Source organism: Meriones unguiculatus, chromosome 10 (assembly GCF_030254825.1).
Source record: "Meriones unguiculatus strain TT.TT164.6M chromosome 10, Bangor_MerUng_6.1, whole genome shotgun sequence".
NCBI classification, from domain to species: Eukaryota; Metazoa; Chordata; class Mammalia; order Rodentia; family Muridae; genus Meriones; species Meriones unguiculatus.
In genome coordinates this window covers 96,859,583-96,881,075 of record NC_083358.1, presented here as the reverse complement: position 1 = coordinate 96,881,075, position 21,493 = coordinate 96,859,583, and the positions used below count along the sequence as shown (strand labels likewise).

Below are 21,493 nucleotides of genomic sequence, written 5' to 3'. Positions count from 1 at the left end.
TGGTACACATACATGCAGGCAAAACACCCATATATATACAAGAAAAGATCATATTTAAAAAAACAAAAACGTATGTCTGTGTGGGTTTGGGTACCCGAGTGTATCAGGCTGGGAGTTAAAATTCATCGCATCCCTCTGTAACTGAAATTACAGGTATCCGTGAGCCTCCATGTATATGCACAAACTTATCGTTTGTTTCCTCAAACTCGGGCTCATATAACCTTGGCTGGTCTTGAACTTGAGATCTTGTTGCCACAGCTTCCCGAGAACAGGGCCTTATCAAAGGAGCATACCACCCGCCCCAGATTCTTTGGAATGTTTAATTCCTCCTTCAGGATTCCACGCCTACGAGCGCGTCACCGCTTTCGAGCCAATCTCGAAGCCCGGGTTAAGAGAATGAAAATGTACTGGTGCAGGCGCCGCGGCGGGCCGGCCGGAAGTGACGCACAGGATCCTATAAAGCCCGCTGGCGGCCCGCGGGCGGGCTCAGATGGCTGGCGGGCGGCTAGGATGGCCGATGAGGAGGAAGACCCCACTGTGAGTGAGCGCAGCCTGTGTCCTCGTTCCCTCGAGCCCACTAGCGGGTGCAGAGTCTGGCCCGCGTGTTCCTTAGGGAATCCCGCCGAGCGTTCCGGGGCTTCGCGGTGTTTTCTCGAGTGTACCTTAGTGCGCGGGGCAAGACGGGAAGGAGGAGTGGAAGAGGGCTCCCTTTGACACCTAGTTAATACTGCGGAACCGGCAGCCCAGCTGCTAAACGGAACTAGAGAAGATAGCGCAGAAACGATGAACTAAAGTCAGGAAGCTTGAAGTCCAAATTCTCCTTTTTCTCTGAGCAAGTTAACTCCAGGCATGGGTTTTCTTGTTGTGAGAGAGGGTGGGGCCCACTTAAGGAAATATTAGCCCTGTATTGACAAGTGCTTAGTAAATGTTGGTTTTGATGACGAGTGTCAGGTCTGTTACAGTAGCATCGTCTGACAGTTCAGTTGGCTGAAACAAAACCCAGAACCTGAGGTCATTAGAACTTTTACACACACAAGGTAAGGGGTTGTCAGGGGCCATAAGAGAAGCCTTCCTGCATGACTTGAGAATTGGACTAGGTCTTAAGAGCCCTCGATGCCAAGTTTTCGTGATTCTCATGATGCTGTTTGCTTCAGCTTGTTATTGAAAACGAAAAAGGGTCATTGGGCATGATAGGGCACAGCTTAATTCCCAGCACTCAGGAGGCAGAGACAAGTGGATCTCTGTGAGTTCCAGGCAGACAGGGTTACAGAGTGAGACCTTGTCTCAAAGACAAAGTCTAGAGAGAGAGCTTTAGTGGTTGAGAGCACTTAACTGTCACACAGCCAGCAACCTACAGTCACCTGTAACTCCGGCTCCAGGATATTAGATACACTGTTTTGGTCTCTATAGGCACACATGCACAAGTAATGTCTTTCAAAAAACAAACAAAACACCAAAAGATGAAAATGAAAAGGATACTGGGGTTAAGCATCTTAAGCTCCTAGGTTCAATTTATAGCACGCCCCCAAAGGGAAGAGAGAACGGAAGGGAAGTGCTGGAATATTAAATGCAGTGCAATCGTTTGACGTGTCTATATTTTTACATTTCTAGTTTGAGGAGGAAAGTGAAGAAATTGGAGGAGGCGCAGAAGGTGGACAGGGGAGAAGAAAGAGACTTTTCTCTAAGGAATGTAAGTGGTGCTTGCATTGCAATGCTTCTGTATAGACGGTGAAAGTTTCTGGATATCCTTTTGAAGGAGATTTATAGTTCTCTGAATGTGCAAAGACTTGCCTATAAAGTTGTCTGTTTTGACTGTTGTGTTTGTATAGTTTTTATATCCAGGTAGGGGGGTGGCTCATCCCTTTAATCCTAGCATTGGGAGGCAGAGTCAGGCAGATGTGGGGGAAGGTAGTGTTTATATAGCTCAGGCTACCCTGGTGTTCACTGTGTAGCCCAAGCTAGGTTTGGGTTGGTGGTGGTTCTTCTGCCTTCACCTCTCAAGTATTGGGATTACAGGTGCAATCCCAATATGTTCAACACAACTGTTTTTTGAGTCATCTATCCTAATTCTGTGTGTGACATAAAAAAGGATCACCTGTTTGTTTTGGTTTTGAGGCAAGGTTTTATTTGTTTATTTTTGGTTTTTTGAGACAGTTTCTCTGTGTAGCCTTGGCTGTCCTGGACTCACTTTGAAGACCAGGCTGGCTTCAAACTCACAGAGATCCACCTGCTTCTACCTTTCCCAGTGCTGGGATTATAGGATTGCACTACTGCTCCTGGCTTTTTTTTTTTTTTTTTTTTGGGGGGGGGTGTCTTCTGAGACCCAGTTTTCCTGTGTATACTTGGCTGTCCTGGAATTCACTTTGTAGACTAGGCTGGCTTCCAACTCAGAGAGCTATCGTCCTCTGCCTCTGAGTGCTGGGATTAAAAGTGTGTCCCCTCTGCCTCATATATGTCAAGATGGCTCCAAAGTTGGTATGTAGATGAATGTGCTAGCCTTCTGGCATACGCCTTCAGCAGACAAGTTAGGCTCTGGGGCAGCAGCAGGTGTTTCTTCTTCTCATGCCCATACTAACTCCTGCAAGGCACTATGAAAATGTACTCTCCATCCCCACATCCGGGGTCCTTGGATGAGCAGTGATAAGTACAGCAACATATGCTTATGAATGCCTGAGCGCAGAAGTATCTAAAAATTCTTGAAACCGCAAGATCAGCCTTTGCGAGTATAAATCTTTTTCCATCTACACATGGTGGCACATACCTGCAACCCCAGCTCTTGGGAGAGGTAGGGACAGGAGGATTTGGAGTTTGGGGTCATCCTCAGCTACATAGTGAGTTTGAAGCCAGCTTGGCCTATGAGAGTCCCTGTCTCAAAACAACAACAAAAATATCCTTTCCAGTATTTTCATTTTCATTCAAGTCTGACCGTTTCCTATTCTCTTTCCCTGATGCTAATCAAATAACTTATATGTGGTTTTACTTCTTATCATGGGTGCATATGAAAAGGATCCTTACACCAAAGCACTCCAGAATTGGTGCTTACACTGTTACTTGTCCAAATCTTTACTTCAGTTTTGGTTGCTTTACCTTTGTGATAACAAAAATTTGGAATCTTCACAGGCTTCTCTCACTGACCAAATAGAATCTTCATGTCTCCTCCATTCTTGCTGTTTTTTCAGACAGGCTCTTGCAATATAGTCCAGGTTGGCCTGAAACTGCTGTTCCTTTTGCCTCCATGATTCTGTCCTACCATGTGGATCGCAGTGATGGAACTCAGGTCCTCAAGCTTGGCAGCAGGTGCCCTTACCTGCCAAGCTATCTCCCTGGGCCATTTTTGAAAAATTATAATCACATTTCCTCCTTCCCTTTCCTCCCTCCGAAGCCCTCATACACCCCTCCTTGTGCTTTCAAATTCATTGCTTCATTTGTTATTGTTGTATACACATATATACACACACATACGTTAATATGTTAGTACAACTTGTTCTGTCTGTATAATGTTACTTGTATGTATATTTTCAGGCCTCTGGCGCTTCCCCCATCCCACATTAGTATATCTGTTTGTGTTGGCCTGCTTGCTTGTTTTTTGTTTGGTTGTTTGGTTGGATTTTTTTTTTTTTTTTTGGTTTTTCCAGACAGGGTTTCTCTGTGTAGAGCCTTGGCTGTCCTGGATTCACTTTGTAGACCAGGCTGGCCTGGAACTCACAGTGATCCTTTTGCCTCTGCCTCCCTGAGCACTGGAATTAAAGGTGTGGTCATGTTTGTTTGTTTTTTTTAACACAGGGTTTTATGTAGCCTAGGCTGGCCCTATAACTGAAGGTGACCTTGAATTTCTTATCCTCCTGCCTCCAGTTCCAAGTGCAAGGATTTTTTTTTTTTTTAATTCAGTGCTGGGGATCAAACCCAGGGCTTTGTGCATGCTGGGTAGGAACCCTCCTGATTGAGTCAAGTCTCTTAACTCTAAAGATTTCTTTTTGTTATTGTAACAGAGGTTCAGTTTCCATTGTCATTTGTCTATGCCTTACTGACCCTTTAACCAAATATAGTCAACTTCTAAATATGTACCTTGTAGCTTTTTTGTTTTTTGTTTTTTTCTCTTTTAATGTTTCTTTTTCCACAAACAGGCCACCACATGGGTCTCCAAATGTAGCTTTTTGTCTTTTTTTATTGTTATTATTCTCTTCACTACTTTGTGTGAGTTCTTCATTGTTCTTCCTTCTCCTAACACTATTTTCTCAGCTTCTCCTGGTTCAATTGTCACCAGCTGTCTTCTCTTCTCACTCTGCTAGCCCAGTTAACTTTCAACTGTCTCCTGTTTTCATTCTGTTCAATCTCGCCTCCTCTCCTTTTCCTTCCCCTCCCCTTTTATCTCTCTCATCTCCTCTCCTCCCCTTTTCTCTCTCTCCCTCTCTTTCTCTCCTCTCTCCCTTCTTCTCCTCCCCCTTTCCCTCTTCCTCTCTCCCTCTCCTCTAGCCCTACTCAATCTTCTTCAAGCACCAACTGCCTTCTCTGTCCCTGCTCTTTGACCCTGCTCTTCTGCCAGCTGGGCCCTCCCCCTGCCTACTCTTCAATCTCTCAGCCTCTGTTGACTTTTTATACCTCTCCTATTCCTAGAAGTCCCAGAGCCAACTGACACTCAAGGGCATAGTTTCCTTTAAAAGGGCCAGGCACACAAAATAAATAACACTACAATACATCTTTTTTTTTTTTCAATGTATTTTTATGTATGTGACTGTTCTATCTGCATTTATGCCTGCATGCCAGAAGAGGGCATCAGATGTCATTTTAGATGGTTGTGAGCCACCATGTGGCTGCTGGGAACTGAACCCAGGACCTCTGGAAGAATAGCTAGTGCTTTTAACTGCTGAGCCATTTCTCCAGCCCTAAATATGTACATCTCATATAATGTAAGTTTTCTATTCCCAATAAAATAGGTGAAAATGTTCATGATGGGTATTGTCCTTAAATATTTAAGGAAAAAACAGCTCACTGTGGGAAATCATAACAGTTTACATACTGATCAAGAGTTAGTCAGTGGCATATTGGCATGTTCCCCTGATGTGATAACATCTTGATTTGGTGGCCTTTCTAATAGTGTGTAAAAGCATTCTAGCTTCAGTATCATCATGAAAAGACAGCAGACAGAACAGTCTGCAAGAGATGACTAAGATTCTTTGTAAGTACTTGTTGAGGTCTTAAGAGACAGGGAAGAGCTAAGGAGTTTCCACAGGTTGGATGGAGAAAACTACAGAAGTGTAACAGGTTATTAGAGTGGAGTCTGATGGCCTGGGGAGTATAGCTCAGTGGTAAGGGCATTTGCATATCATGTGTGAGCTCTGGTGTGTGTTTGGGGGGTGATAGAAACAAGGAATCTCAACAGAAAATGGATCAAGTGGAAAAATCAGTACAATCTGAATAAGGTACTTGTATACTGCTGATTTCTTAGTTTTGATGAATATTTGTTATATAAATGTTGTAAGGGGAGGCTCGATACTGGGCATATGGGAACTCTTCTATTTTTATAACTCATTTGTAAGTCTAAAATTATCTCTTAAAAAGACAAGTTTTAAAAATAGAATTCAAAAAGAAAGAGAATATTGGTTCCTGTAGCTTTTCTTCCTTCCATGTAGGGACCTAAAATGTCTTGGCATTATGAACACAGTATTCCATGCTGGCTTCCAAGTCACCCCTTTCCTTTCATCTCTTTTACTTCTAAGGAGGAATTATTCTAAGTCTGAATATAGTGATACATATTTGTAATCCCAATACTCAGGAAATTGAGGCAAGAGGGTTATGAATTTGAGGCCAGCCTGGGCTATGTGGAGAGACTCTGTCAACCCCTTCCATCTCAAGTAATTAATTTGATAATGATAATAGAAATAAAAACAATGTAAAAGGAATTACAATATACTTATTTCTTTTTTTAGAAGTGTACTCCAGGGCTGGAGAGATGGTTCAGTGGTTAAGAGCACCAGCTGCTCTTCAAAGGGACGTGGGTTCAAATCCTAGCACCCACATTGCAGTTCCCAACAGTCTGTAATTCCAGTTCCCAGGGGATCTGACACCCTCACAGAGACATACATGGAGGCAGAACACAACACCAATGTAAATAAAATTAAAAAAAGAAGTATACTCTAATCTTTAAATTTTCTGTAGTTAGTTATGGTGGTGCTTGCCTTTAATCCAGCACTAGAGAGGCAGAGGGAGGTAAATCTCTGAGTTCCAGGCTAGCCTGGTCTGTTTATTGAGTTCCAGGTCAGCTAGTGCTACATAGTAAGCCCCTGTCTTGTAAAAAGTTTGAGTCTGGGCATAGTGGCCTAACCCTTTAATCCCAGCACTTCTGGAGACAGAGGGAGGTAGATTTTTGTAAGTTCTAGGACAGCTGGCGCTACACAGAGAAATCCTGTCTTGAAAAACAAAAACACAACACAAAAGCAAAACAAAAAGACCTGCATACTGTAAATTGGCCATGTCCTAAGAACAACCTGGTCAGATTTATGTGTGTATACTTATGGTCACTTCTGAGATTAATATAAAAGCAACCCTGGCACTTAGGAGTCAGAAGCAGAAGGATTGAGAGCTCTGGGCCAGGCTGGTCTACATAGAGAAATACTGTCGCAAACAAAAGGCTAAGTATGGTGGTGCATATCTGTAACCTTAGCACGTGGGAGGTAGGAGCAGAAGATCAAGAATTTAAGTCCAGCTTTGGCTACATAGGGAGATTGAGAGCCTGGGGCACATGGCACTCTGTCTCAAATGCCTTTCTTCCTCCAAAGGTGGACAACATTCAGGCGTTGACAGCATTTACATATCTTTTTGAAAACCTGACAAAATTACAGTTCTCCCCAGAAATGTGTGTGTACAGACAATGTGTGACGCTTGTGTGTGGAGTAATTGGAATACATACATACATAAGGTTAAACATCCTTATGAGTCCTATCTGTTCTAAGCTACAAAGGAGTGCACTACTGCTGTGAGTCAGATCAGCTGGGGTCACATTCAATATGCGCTTTTTAACTAGCTGTGTGACCTTGGGGTAGGTCACTTTTCTTGGTGCCTTAGTTTTTCAGCTACAGAATGGGGATATCAATAGTATCTAAATCAAAGAGGCCTGTCACACAGGCCTTAATTTCAGAATTAAGTGAATTGTATATGAAAAGCCTTAAAAGAGTATCTGGCCTATAGGAAAGACTAAATAGGATTTAGCTACTTACAGTTATTTTTATTACTCTGAATTAGACTTTTCTTCTCCTTTGTATATTTTGTTCTTTCAGATGAAGCCTGAAAGGGCTTTAGCCTGTTTCTTCCTGTAAGAAGGTAATTGGAGCATTTTCTCTCATGTCCTTTCCCCTGTGGTGATGTTGGAGACCCTTCTGACTTCACTCTTCCAATGCTCCACTACCTCTCACACTTCCATATCACTTGCAGGAGAGGCTAAGTGCCAGGTGTGGTGGCCCAGCCTTTAATCCCACTCGGGAGGCAGTCAGGCTGATCTCTGTGAGTTCAAGGCCAGCCTGGTCTAAAGTGAGTTCAGGGCAGCCAGCCAGGGCTGTTACACAGAGAAACCCTGTGTAACAGGGAGACAGAGATGAGACAAATAATAACATTAGGGTTTAGTAGCTTGGAAGGAAGGGCGATTTATAGAGGCTAAATAGTAAGACTTGGTCCTAAGACTGCTTAGATCTTGGAGACACAATTGTAATAATTTGTTTGTTTGAGACATGGTCTTGTGTAGACCAGGCTGGACCTGAACTAAGATGCATTTGTCTTTGATTCATGACTGCTGGGCTTAAAAAGCCATGTAGTACTAGCCATAATTGTCTTTAAACCATTGTTTATAATTTGGTTTAATTCTAGTTGTTGTGGGAAAGATTCTAGTGAACGTGATCAATCTCTGAGTAATCCGAAGCTCTTTCGTTCACAGTACGGTGTATGATGTATGGGTTTGGGGATGACCAGAATCCTTACACCGAGTCCGTGGATATTCTCGAAGATCTCGTCATAGAGTTCATTACTGAAATGGTAAGACAGTTTTGTGTCTATTATTTTTTTTTTTGTTATTTTTCTAACTTTTAGTTAATTGAAGATTTAAAATTCTAAGCTTTAGATAACACTAAAACTTTTGAAATAAGTTATTCATTTGAGTACCTGCTTTGTGTAAGTTCCTGGCCTCTATTTGCCATTAATAATGGAGATAAATGTATTTCAGCACTTCTGAGTTTTGTTTGTTTTTTGATTTATTCATTTATGTGTATGGGTGTTTTGCCTACAAGTATTTCTGTGTACCATGTGTGTGCCTGGTGCTCTTAGAGGCCAGAAGAGGATGTTGGGTCCCCCGAAACTGGACATACAGATGGTTCTGAGCTGCCAGGTGGGTGCTAGGAATTGAACCCCAGTCCTCTAGAGGGACACCAATGATTGCTTATAAACACTGAACCATTTCTCCAGTCTCCGAGTTTTATTTGTAAAAACATAACATCCTTGAGTAAAATTAATAAATATTGCCTGTGATCTCATCCAGCCTAAGTTCTTTTTCTTCCATTATTTATTTAAATGTATGTGCACTCATTAGGATTTTTTAAAATTTTTTTATTTCATGTGGATTGGTGTTTTGTTTCCATGTACATCTGAGTGAGCTGCCATGTGGGTGCTGGGAATTGAACTCTTGTCTTCTGGAAGAGCAGCCAGTGCTCTTAACTGCTAGGCTATCTCTCCAACCCAGAGATTTTTTTTCTTTTTTCTTTCTTTCTTTTTTTTTTTTTTTTAATCTTTGGGAGCCCTCTCCAAGGAAAAACAAAACAGAAAACTTAAAATTAAGGCACCTAATACCTAATATCCTAATACTAACATTCATTTTACTATTGTGTTTTACAATATGCATTTATTTTTTTATCATAATCATTTTAGTAGCTACATAAAATTTGTCTGAATTTCTCTCCCCCCGCCCCTGAGACAGGGTGTCATGTATTTCAGGGTGGCCTCACTGTGTAACTATAGACGATCTTGAAGTTCTGATCCTCCTGCCTCTACTTCCTGAGTGTTGGGGCTATAGGCTGTGTCATCAGGCCTATTTATTCACTGCTGGTGATCAAACCCAAGGCTTTATGTGTGCTAGACAAAGTATGCAACTGGGCTCAAACTGCTTTCTGATTATGCATAACCTTATTGTGTGAGTTACTTATTATAGGTGGTTTTCCTCTGTGGTGCTACTGATTGAACTCAGGGCCTCTTGAATGCTTGGCAAATGTATTGTCACCATGCGATATCTCCAACCCTGAGTCTGACATCTTTTTTTTTTAAAGATTTATTTTTTATTTTATGTGCATTGTTTTTGTTTGTTTGTTTTGTCTGAATGTGTGTGAGGGTTCCAGATACTCTGGAACTAGAGTTACAGTTGTGAGCTGCCATGTGGGTGCTGGGAATGAATCTGGGTCATCTGGTGCTCTTAGCATCTGAGCCATGCCTCCAGCTCCAGTCTGACATCTTGAATGGCCACTTTCCTTTGTTTGGGGTTACTAAGTTTGGTGGTTTTTAGCCCTTATGAGTGTTCACCCTTTATTTTGGATTATTTCCTTACTACAGAATAAAAGTGAAAAAATTACTCAGCAGTGTTGCAGGGGTTTTTCTCTGGTCTCCATGAATAATGACTCATGATACTCAAAGTGCTTATACAAATACCTAAGTCATATAGCTAGTCTCTTCTCTGACTAGCTCATAACTTAAAATAACCCATTTATACTAATTTACATTCTGCCATGTGGCTAGTTACCTGGGCTTAGGTAACATGCATCTGTCCTCTTCACATCTTGCTGTTGAATCTTCCATGTTCTGTCCCAGAATCCTTTCTGCCTCCTGGATGTCCCACCTCCTATTTCCTGCCTCAGCTATAGTAGGTCATTAGCTTTTTATTGACAGGTGATGCTACCATACAGATGTAAGAGATTCCTTCTACACAGCAAGGCCTAAGGCTGAGCTTGGTGGAAGAATACTTCGCATACTAATATATGCGAAGGCCTGCACACATTTGCAAGAATTTAATTCATCATTGAAGAAAAACATTAGCAGTAGCAATGGTAGATCATACCCTTAGCATGTGTGAGGCCCTCCATTCAGTCCCTAGCACCACATTAGGTGATGCCTGGCATAATGGCTCATACCTGTAATCCCCGAATTCCAGAGACAAGACAGGAAGATCACTGCTATTTAAAAATCCCAACCTGGGCAGGACACAGTGGTGCACGCCTGTAATCCCAGCAGCACTTGAGGAGGCAGAGGCAGGTGGGTCTCTGAATTTGGGGCCAGCCTGGTCTACAGAATGAGTTCCAAGGCAGCCAAGGCCACACAAAGAAACTCTGTCTCAAAAGAACCAACAGAACAAGACAAAAAGAAAAAGGATAGGGAGATGACCAGACAGATGGTTCACAGGTGTAAACACCAATGTGTTTAATAGCAAATTAAAACACAAAAATATTTGACTTTTAAAAATTATAATGTTTTTCCTTGTCATAGACTCACAAGGCAATGTCGATTGGAAGACAAGGTCGAGTGCAAGTTGAAGATATTGTCTTCCTGATACGAAAGGACCCGAGGAAGTTTGCTAGAGTTAAAGACTTGCTTACTATGAATGAAGAGTTGAAACGGGCCAGAAAAGCTTTTGATGAAGCCAACTATGGATCTTGACTCTGTTGTAATTTCTGAGATTTTGATTTTTCTGTGGAAACCATACATCATAATTGTTGTCTGCAGTAATATTGTTATGACTAGGCATATGATGAAAGAGGTCCTCAATTTTAGATTTATAACTTGAGCTTTTATTGCCTTCCTTTTTCTTACCGTATTTGAGTTGTTTTCTGGGCTGTAATGACTCTTAACTTAAAGCATTACAAACCACTTAAAGCAGTTCATCTGAAAGGGGAAGCAGTGTTTATGTTTTAGGTAGACTTGTGCATTCTAAGCTGTGTACCATAGCCGCATGATGTGCAATCTAAGTGTCCTTTTAAGGATTGTGAGAGCTGAGGCGTGTGCTGTATATATCACAAGTTTTTAGACAGTGACAGGAGACGTTAGTAAAGACAATGAACTGGCTTGTGTTTCTTTTAAGGAACTGAAAGTTCTCATAAGAGTGTTTATGTCTTAATAGATCATTTGTTTTACTATTTTTTTGTAAAGTACACTTTTTTTTTTTTTTTAAAGAAACTGATATTTGCTAAGTGTTAGTGGACCTCATCTTCACTGAAGGCAGGAAAGCTTCTAAAAACAAATGCCAAATGCCTACCGTAGTGGGAATGGCAAAGCTCACAAAGCTGAGCTCAGGACAGGCATTGTGGGTTGTGGTCTGTTGACATGAATGTAAGGATTTCATTGTGAAGATGTGTAGTTGATTAAACCCATATGTGCTTTTGCACACCATTTTCGTAGCTCAGGATATGCAGGCTTTGTGTGTATTTAGCTTACTGCATTAAATTATTATTCTGCTTAGCTTGTAATAAGGATTAGAATTGCATTTAAGGAGATTACTGAATGTTTCTCTGAAACTTACTGGTGCTTCTTAACTTCTCTAAATCAGGACTTGGGGAAATACTACCTGTTTAATCTGTTAATACAAGGAATAAAGAATAGAAAATTAAACATGCTAATACTTGAGTTTGTGATTTATTTATTTGTTTGTTTTTATTTATTTGAGGCAGGGTTTTGTAGAGGAATTTTAATTCAGAACATGGCTGGTCTGGCAAGATCTTGATCATCATATCAAAAGACCTCCTAGGTGTCTGTGATTTAGCTGGAATACAGATATGTCTTTAATCCCAGGAGACAGAGGCAAGCAGATCTCTGAGGTAAAGGCTGGCCTGATATTGAGCAAGTTTCAGGTAAAGAAAGACAGGTGCACGCCTGTGATCCCAGCACTTGAGAGGCAGAGATAGGCAGGTCTACAAAGTGAATCCAGGACAGCCAAGGCTACACAGAGAAAACCTATCTCAAACAACCCACTCCCCCCCCCCAAAAAAAAAGGAAAAAGCTTAGATCCAGGCATAGTGGTACATGCCTTTAATCCCAAACAGTGATGGTAAAGTTAGTATGTAGAAGGAAGCACCCATGTTTGAAAAAATTTCTAATTGAATGGCAAAAATAGTGATGAATCAGAGAAAGATTCGACAGAATAGGATATGTAGGTATATGCACAAGAGTACATGTGCCCAAGCTCAAGCTGGTTTTCCTCTCTCCATAGCCTTTGAACATGGCTAACAGGTCCAGGGTTCTGTCTTTAACAACTTCCGGATCTTGCACTTCTTAGTTGTGGTGGTTTGAATGAGAAAGACCCCTGTAGGTCCATGTTTGAACACTGGGTCCCCAGTTAGTGGAATTGTTTTGAGAAGGATTAGGAGGTGTGGCTCTGTTGGAGGAGGTATGCCATTGGGGTTGGGCTTTGAGATTTCAAAAAGCCACACTAGGCCCAGTCTCCTCACTCCCTTCTCTCCCCTCTCTTTCTCTCATTCTCTACCTCCACCTTTCAGATCTCAAAAGGTCTCTCAGCTACTGTGCCAGCACCATGCCTCCTTGCCTGCTGCTACGCCCCTCACACTGTCGGTCATGTACCTACCCTCAGAAACTGTAAGCGAGTCCTAGGTTAAATGCTCTTATAAGTTGCTTTAGTCATGGTGTTTCCTCACAGCAATAGAACAGTAACTGAAGCACGAGTACAGAAATTTCCAAGTGAGAGTTATGATTGTCTTGGCTCTGTCCAGGAAGAAGTTTGTTATATCCAGGAGCTGCTGCCACACCTCTGTGGTGAAGCTGTAGCGCAAAGCCCTGGGTTTGAACCTCAGCACCTCATAAACCTAGCGAAGTGCACATCTGTAATCTGTATCTTGGGAGGCAGGAGGATGAGAAGTACTGAGTTTGTGGTGATCCTGGGATACATGAGATCCTTAGCTTTCCACTCCCAAGAAAGGCAGAGTGGGCCTGCAAAGCAAAAGAAAGGGAGATTGGACAGACAAAATAACAGATGAGCAGTGATCTGATTCATGACCGCACTCTGTCCTCTTTTTTGGGGACAGAGTCTCACTATAGAGTCCATTATCCAGCTGCCCATGGTTGGACTCCAGGATCTTCCTGCTCCGGTCTCCTGCATGCTGGGGGATTACAGGCAGGGCTTATTAATTTTGAGTTCTAATAGTAAGGCACTATAGCTACCTTCCAACATCTAGAGAAGACATCTACTGCATTTTTATTAAAATTAAATAAATTGAAACTGTACTCTCTTGAATTGCACTGGATGTATTCCAGGTCCTCTACCCCATGCCAGTAGCTAGTGAAACATTGGGCAGAGCTGATGTAGCACCTTTCCATTTTCACAGAAAGTTTTATTTTATTTTTTTAAAACAATGAGGATCCAAGGGGACAGGTGTTCCCTCCTCTGTTCCTCTATTTTGCATAACCACATAGTATAACAGAATAGTATATGAGGCCCAGCTTCAACAAATAACCAACACTTTGCCAACTTGTCCCTGGAAAGTAGGAGTAAACCAGCTTCATCAGCAAATGGAGAATGGAGAACACATCCCTCCCCCAAACTGGAGCTGTATAAAGCATGCTCAGAGGTGACGTAAGGAGTGAATGCCAGCTTTCAGATGTAAGTAAAACTTGTCTAGGCAGTCACACATAGAAATTGACAGCATTATGACGGTAAATCATAAAGGGAAACTCTAAGAATGCACATCCAGAGCATTAGATAAGCTGGGCATTAGATAAGCATTAGATAGAGGTAATGTAGAAATGGGGAAATGGCTCACCAGGTCTGATAGTGCAGAGGGGTGGATTGGCTAGGGAAATGCCCTGAGATGATTTGTCTTGTTGCTGACACTGGATGTTTAGCTTGATTTTTCACATTCATTAGCAAGAGTCACCCATGAGTATCTGCTTGTCACTTTAACGTGACTTCGAATTTCTAATTTATTTAAATATTGAATTTTAGGCCACAGATAAGGACATTGCAACCATCCTGAAGATAAGCTAGGGCCAGACGGAAGGAGAGGAGGACACCTCCTCTCAGTGGACTTGGAAGGGGGCAGGGAGGAGATGAGGGAGGGAGGGAAGATTGGGAGGGAAAGAGGGAGAGGGCTACAGCTGGGATACAAGTGAATGTATAAAATTATTTAAAAATAAAAAAATATTAAAAAAAAGAAAAAATATTGAATTTTAGAGGGGGGATGATTTGGGTTTCTCTGTGTAGCCTGGCTGTCCTGGACTTGCTTTGTAGACCAGGCTGGCCTCGAATTTAGAAATCTGCCTGCTCTGCCTATTTGAGTGCTGGGATTACAGGCAGGGGCCACCACACCCGGTGTCATTCCTTATTTTTTATTATACTTATTTAATTTGTATTTGTTATGTGTATGCATGTGCCATACATGGTGACTCAGAGGACGAGTTGTAGGAGTAGGGTCTTTCCTTTCACCAAGTGGGTCCCTGGGATCAAACTTAGGCCATCAGGTTTAGTGGACAGTGCTTTAATCTGCAGAAACTTTTATTTATTTATTTATTTTTTTGAGGCAAGCCTTGTCTGTCCTGGACTCACTTTGTAGACCTGGCTGGTCTCGAACTCAAGGAAATCTGCTGACCTCTGCCTCCCTGAGTGCTGGAATTATAGGCGTGTGCCCCTTGCCCAGCTTTCAGAGCCACCTTACTAACCTTAGGATATTATTTTTTTTAACAAAATTATCTTTATTAATGTTCACTTATAAATAAAAACACCCCTCTTATTTGAAACAATAATGCATGTGGGGTTTTTTTTTGTTGTTGTTTTGTTTTGTTTTTTTTTTTTTTAGACTTTATTATGTAGTATTCTACCTGCATGCCAGAAGAGGGCACCGGATCTCACAGATGCTTATGAGCCATGTGGTCACTGGGAATTGAACTTAGGACCTCTGGAAGAACAGCCGGTGCTCTTACCCTCTGAGCCATCTCTCCAGCTCAGTAATGTGTTTTTAAAACTAGATTTAACCATACGTGCATAATTTAAGCTTTTATTAAGGAGCCTTGGTAGATCAATATAAGTCTAGTTTGTTGGTTGGTTGGTTGGTTGGTTGGTTGGTTGGTTGGTTGGTTGGGGAAAGTTAGGTGAGAGGGAAGGAGTTAAGACAAGGTCTCACGTAGCCAGGCTGTCCTGGAACACCCTAAGTAGAAGAGGCTGGCCTTGAGCTTCTGATCTTCCTACCTCCTGCTCCTGGAAATAGATAGGGGCCCACATCTGACCTTGTATTTAATCCTTGAATCTGTTGAAGGAGAAGCAATGCTGGTAGCAAAATTTCATCTCCAGAGGCCAGGCTGCTGCTGTACCCTGAAACACAAAACTGTGATGTGTTTATGTTTTCAGAATCCGAGTTGTTCTTTTAAAAACAAATTCCCTTATTTTCGATGAACTCTCTGAACACCTTGGATTAAAATGTCCTTGTTTAGGTTTGTGCTTAGATTTCTTTGTGACATTTGGGGAAAACCAAAAGTGTCTATTGGTGTTTTTTTGTTTTGTTTTGTTTTGTTTTAGCAATGGGATTTTAGAATCATATTCAAGGGCATCCACCTTAGCCTGTAGGCCTTTAAGTCATAAGGCACCATGAGTCATTATGTCACGTTTGAACCTGCGATTTCAAACGATGCCTGACCCAGTTCCTGAATCACAGTAGGCATTCAGTAAATGCTTAGTGGCTAACCGAGGCAGCATCTCAGGATCTAAGGACAGCCCATCTAAAAAAGCTTTGTCTTTTCTGAACAGTTCACTGCTAGGCAGCGAGGAGAGTGAAAGCCAGGAAGATCTAATCTTAACACCATGGCTGAGTGTAGAAGGAAAAGAGATACCTTAGGCTCACAGATAGATATTAAGGTCATAAGTTAGGACCTGATGTTGTGTTAGGAAGCAAATTACAAATCGTCATTGCATTATCAGTATATAAGTGCTAAGGTATACCAGCTGTCTTTTTCTGGTCTGGTCCTTTTCCTTCTTGAACCTTTTTCCAAAAGTATTAATGGTGTGTATCTCTTCTAACAGTCTGATTTTCACTGAAAATTCAAATGGACATTGTAACACTGTGTCATAGGATATGGGCAACACAAACAAATACAACCTCAAATCCCCCCTACCTCAACAGGGTAAGGTTCATTTTCTTTCCTTTTTTTTTTTTTTTTTCTTCAAGACAGGGTTTCTCTGTGTAGCCCTGGCACTCTGTGTAGACCAGCCTGGCCTCAAACTCCACTTGCTTATTCCTTCCCAGGGCTGGTATTAAAGGTGGGAGCCAACATTGCCAGTAAGGTTCATTTTCTTTAAGCTAAATGTTTGGGTTGATACAAGGAATTGGGGGAGGAAAACAGGTTTTAGGAGTTAGATGTTGCTGTGTATGGGGTTTTGGTTGTGCTTGCTTTTCTCAACGAACTAAAGAAATAAAAGGCAGGGACATAAGCAGACAACAGGCAACAAGCCATTAAAAGTGAAGCAAACACATAGAAAGTCTGCCCACTGAGCAGATTCAGAAACTGAAGTCTGTTTTCCCAGAGAGGAATTTAAGTGCTTTTGGTGGCCTGGGATAGGTCCCCTTCCCTTAATTTTGAGTTGGCCAGCTTAAACAAACAGAAAGGGGCTGATACGCCCGCAGCTTCAGGTAAACACAGATTTACAGTGGTAAAGGGCAGGTTTCCTTCCCCTACCTTGAGGTTGGGTTGGTCTATTGAGACAAAGAAAGGTGAGCTGACAGGCCCACAGCTTCCGGAATACTTGTTCAGGGGCTGGCTTTGAATGTATCAGCCCAGTCCAGACTGGTGAGCTGGGAGGGGAGCCCTGCTTAGGGGAGAAAAGGTTGAACAGGCCTCCGTCTCAGGTCAGGGAGGTGAGGAAGAAGCCATGGTTTGCCATCTGAATGATCTGTTCCCCCTTTTCCTAACTACCCATCTGCCAGAATCCGCCCACCTCCTACTCACTCAGGAGTGATGAGAAGAGTAGAAGCTGGCCTTGCTCCATGTCAGCAATGGAACTTTGGGCAAATCATTGCCTTCTATGGCTCTAATGTGAATGATGAACAGGCATCTAAAGAGAAATTGTGAGGCATAAACAAAGCACTTTTTGTTGTGCCTCCTGACTACCCAAAGCAATCCAGTACCAGAAAAACAGGATTTTGTTTTTCTCCTAGCATATTCCCCTAACTGATATGCTTATTGGACTGGACTGTCCCTGATTGGTATCTCTCTAGAGCTCACTGGAGATTTAAATATGTAGATGCTGCTGCTACTGTTTGGCAGGTAAAGTTTAGGCATAATAACACAGGTGACTTATCCTGACAAAATAATTGAGACCATTTCCAGGATGTATTATGTCTGCCACTTTTTTCCTAGCATAATATTTTTATTAATTAGTTGGGAATTTCACATCATGCACCTGGATCACACTCACTTCCCGCTCCTTCCAGGTCTGCCCCGACCCTTATAACCCATCTCTGAATAATAATAATAATAATAACAAGAAGAAGAAGAAGAAGAAGAAGAAGAAGAAGAAGAAGAAGAAGAAGAAGAAGAAGAAACAAAAAACCCAAGTCTAATATGAGTTGCTCACATATTCACTGGGCCCTGGTCAAACTCCCTGTGTTCATCTGCTTAAAGAAAACTGAGTCTTTTCCGCCATCAGCACTAGAAGCCATCAATTGTGGAGAGCTACACTTAAATACCTTTATCACCATTTTTAAGAGTTCTCTTTGATAGCCTGTCTAGGCTGGGGGTGGAGGTAGGGGTTTATAGGTTTATATCTGCCTCTTTTTAAATGTAAACGTTCTGTGAAGCATTTTTTTTTTTTTTTTTTACCATGAGGACCTCAGCTAATGTTACATTGTGTTTATATTTTTCCTTTTTTTTCTTTGTCACTGAGGAGATTCCTAATAAATGTTACCACTGTTGTTGAGAGACCAAATAATTGGAAATTGTTTTTTTTGGGTATTGGTTTGGGGTTTGGAGTGCAAGGCTGAACAAAGGCTAGCCAGGTGGAGACATGTCCAGCCACCTGCAGAGAGGAACTAGCCTTACGGTATTCTTTTCCTGCCCACTAGAGATGCAGTGGCTAGGAAACTGGCCCACATGGCCAGGCCAGAACCGTTTATGGACTTGGTGCCTAAAGTAAACCAATCATTTCCACAGTCAATTTCCCTTACCCAATCATGTAACGCCAAGGCATGTAACCCGCTGCTTGCAGTTTTGGCCATTAAAAACCTTGTTCCCTAGACCGCAGGGTCACACTCTTTCTCTTCAACAGGGAGGTTGCTGTGACCCAGGCTCTGAGCTTGTAATGAAAAGATCCTCATGTGTTTTGCAATGGACTTGACTTCTGGCGGTCTTTTGGGGTCTTGCGATCTGAGTACAACATTGTTAGGGTCCAGAGCCTAGGTCCTGGCAGTCCTAATAACCTAGGTTCAGTCAATGACCTCAATATGTCAATTAAACAGACAAATAATAATGAAAGGCAGAGAAAGATTTATTCAATGTGGCCATATCAGGAAGAACAAAGGAGTCCAGTGACATTCCAAGAAACCCTCAATCTTCAGGGTATCGACATGAGGTTTAGGTTCAAGCAGAAGCACGCATGGCTAAGCCCTCCTGGTCTTGGCTACTGCCTCTGCTATCACACAGTCTAAGCTGTTGTCAACATTCTGTGAAATCTCTTACCTGGAGACAAAGTCTTCCTCTGGCTGGCATCAGGCTTCAGCCTTTTCCCTCTCCCAGCATGAGATTCCCAGGGAAATTCCAGTTTGCTAGGGACTCTTGTTTCAATAGCCTGGTAACTGAAAGAAGGGGCCCGCATTTCGGAATTTCTTCACTCCTACCAAGCTTGTTGTGGTGGCTTGAATGAGACTGGCCCCCAGAGACTCAAATATTTGAATGCTTAGTCACCAGGGAGTAGCACTATTAGAAAGGATTAGAAGGATTGGGAGGTTCAGCTTTCTTGGAGAAAGTGTGTCACTGGGGGTGATATTTGAGGCTTCAAAAGCCTATATGCCAGGCTCAGAGTCTCTCTCTCTGTCTAAAGATCAGGATGTCACTCTCAGCTACTGCTCCAGTGTCTGCCTGTGTGTTGCCTTGCTTCCCGTCATGATGATAATAGACTAAAACTCTGAAACTGTAAGCAAGCCCCCAGTGAAATGCTTTTTTCCAATAATAGTTGCCTTCATCATGTTGTCTCTTCACATCAATAGAATAGTGATAGTCGTTGAATGTTTTTCTTTTAGGATTCAGGTAAACTGGACAATTGATATTTTGAAATTCATATTTTTAAATTCCTCCCTGAAATTAAAAATGTTCTCTCTACAACTTTTCCTTTAAACTATGATTTATTTTTTTGGGGGTTCCCCTCTTCCTCCTCCTTTTTGCATGTGTATGTATGTGTGTTTTGTGTGCATGGGAAGCCAGAAGTTGATATTGGGTGGTTTCTCTGACCACTCTTCACACTATTTATTGAGGTAAGGTCTTTCCTTGAACCCAGAGCTTGACAATTAGGCAGCTTGTGTTCCTCATCCTCGTGAGCTCAGGGATTACGGGTGGCCACCAGTCTTCCCCATGGTTGTATGGTAGGCACTGTCCACAGACCCATCTCTTTGGTCCCATCTTATTTTGTAGCTGAGCTCAGACTGGCCCCCAACCCACAATACTCTATTGTAGTGAGAATTTTAGAATTTTGGTTTCTTAAAAAAAAAAAAAACCACAGAAATATTATGGGAATATGCTTTTGTTTTAATTCTAGGTGTAGGGATATGGAGCTGCTTCACAGAAGTTGACTGTGATTTGCCTGGCCCTTTAGCAGGGGTGTGATTTTGAGAGCTGTAGACAGTTTCTTTGAGTGTGTGATATTTGGAATTCTGGGAACTTTTCAGAGGATGTGTAGATGCTAGAGCCCTGATAGGTGTGTGGCTGGCTGGTTGGTTGTTAGTTGGTTGTTGGTTACAGTTTGTCAAGTAGTCCTGTGTGAAAAGAAGAAATTAGATATCCTGATAGCAAAGATCAAACTTGCCCCAAGGAACTTGATGCTCCTAACTAGTCTAATGATAATTTACCCCTTTCCTCTCTATCCTTTTCTATCCTATTTGGTGTTAGGGAGTTGGAACAGAAGAAAAAAAAAAAAGAATGAAGGGTGGAAGAAGGAAAAAAGAACACACAAAGTAGCAAACGCAGGCTACACTTTATCTTGCTGAAATTACAGGCATACACCAGTATACCTGGCCCGTTAAAAAACTACATTTATTTATTGAGTGTATGCATGCAACAGTGCTGTGATTCACCTGGCTTTTTATCTTGAACCGGATTTATTTTATTTTATTTATTTATTTTTGAGATGCCCTGGCTGGCTGAAACTCACTGTGTAAACCAGGCTGGCCAAGTCTCTCCGTCCTGAGCAGTGGATACCTGGCTGCACAAGAGTCTTTAGGCCAAGGTCGTCTTCTATGGTTCTATACTGTTATAGTTCTTGGAGATTTAATTCAGCTTCTTGAGCATCACATATCTGGGAGAGTACTACACAGACATTGTAGGCGTGAGGCCCCTACTGTAAATAAAAACGGTGGCCTTATTAAGTGCTTCAAGGATGGATTAGCTTTACATACTGAGAAACTGGAAGGGGACAGTTTTCATGGATGAAATGTGGAAAAGGTAAGGAAGCAAGATTTATTTAATTTAGCCTTTATTAGTAAATGATTGGAAGTAAAATTAAGAGTCAGACACATTGCAAAGACTTCTACATTTGGAAGTATCAGACCTATTGTCTTAGTTACCTTTCTAGGGTTGTGGGAAAACACCTTGACCAATGTTTACTTACAGAAGACACCATTTCATTTGCAGCTCACGGTTCCAGAGAATTAGTCCTTGATGTCAGCAGACAAGGAGGCATGATGCTAGAGCAGGAGCTAAGAGCTTACATCTGATCCCCAGGCACCAGACATAGGACTAGGAATGGCCTGGGATTCTGAAACCTCAACGACCACCCACGGTAACACACCTCCTCCAATCAGTTCACCCCTAATCCAGTGGTTCTCACTCTTCCTAACGCTGCAACCCTTTAATACAGTTCTTGTGATGGTGACCCTGAGCCATAAATCAATTTGTTGCTACTTCATAACAGTTTGCTACTGTTATGAGCTGTAACGACACGCAGGATATCTGATATGTGAGCTCCCAAGGGAGTCACGACCTACAGGTAGAGAACCGCTATCGTAATCCTTCCCAAACAGTCCACCTACTGGGGTCCCAGCATTCAAATGTGTGAATCTATGGGAGCAATTCTCATTCAAACTACCACACCTGTCCACGCTATTCTGCGACACACAAACAGCGTCGCCGACGATCCAGGACCAGCATCCTCCTCACAGGCATCTCCTAACCCTTGAGGACACAGAAGTTGAGAGCGGGGAGCCTCCAAGGCTGCTAATCCTTAGGCCCCGCCTGAAGGCCCCACCCTATCGTCTGGAGCCGGCCCAGACGA

General features: G+C 42.2%; 1 protein-coding gene across 1 annotated transcript; it reads left to right on the top strand.

Annotated features, from left to right (window-relative positions):
• The first annotated feature begins 425 nt into the window (after nucleotides 1-425).
• On the top strand, nucleotides 426-11,636 carry Taf13 (TATA-box binding protein associated factor 13). The gene is made up of 4 exons (XM_021631641.2): nucleotides 426-537; nucleotides 1,612-1,690; nucleotides 7,925-8,022; nucleotides 10,510-11,636. Exons 1-4 carry the CDS (start codon nucleotides 511-513, stop codon nucleotides 10,678-10,680), a joined length of 375 nt encoding a protein of 124 aa, XP_021487316.1. The 5' UTR covers nucleotides 426-510; the 3' UTR covers nucleotides 10,681-11,636.
• Nucleotides 11,637-21,493: the final 9,857 nt, after the last annotated feature.

What these genes read in the sequence shown, in the direction of transcription:
- Taf13 (XM_021631641.2), top strand. Translation starts at nt 511, where the DNA reads ATGGCCGATGAGGAGGAAGACCCCACT. An exon ending in ATGAGGAGGAAGACCCCACT is followed by an intron (nt 538 to 1,611) that starts GTGAGTGAGCGC and finishes TTACATTTCTAG; the next exon opens with TTTGAGGAGGAAAGTGAAGA. An exon ending in TAGAGTTCATTACTGAAATG is followed by an intron (nt 8,023 to 10,509) that starts GTAAGACAGTTT and finishes TCCTTGTCATAG; the next exon opens with ACTCACAAGGCAATGTCGAT.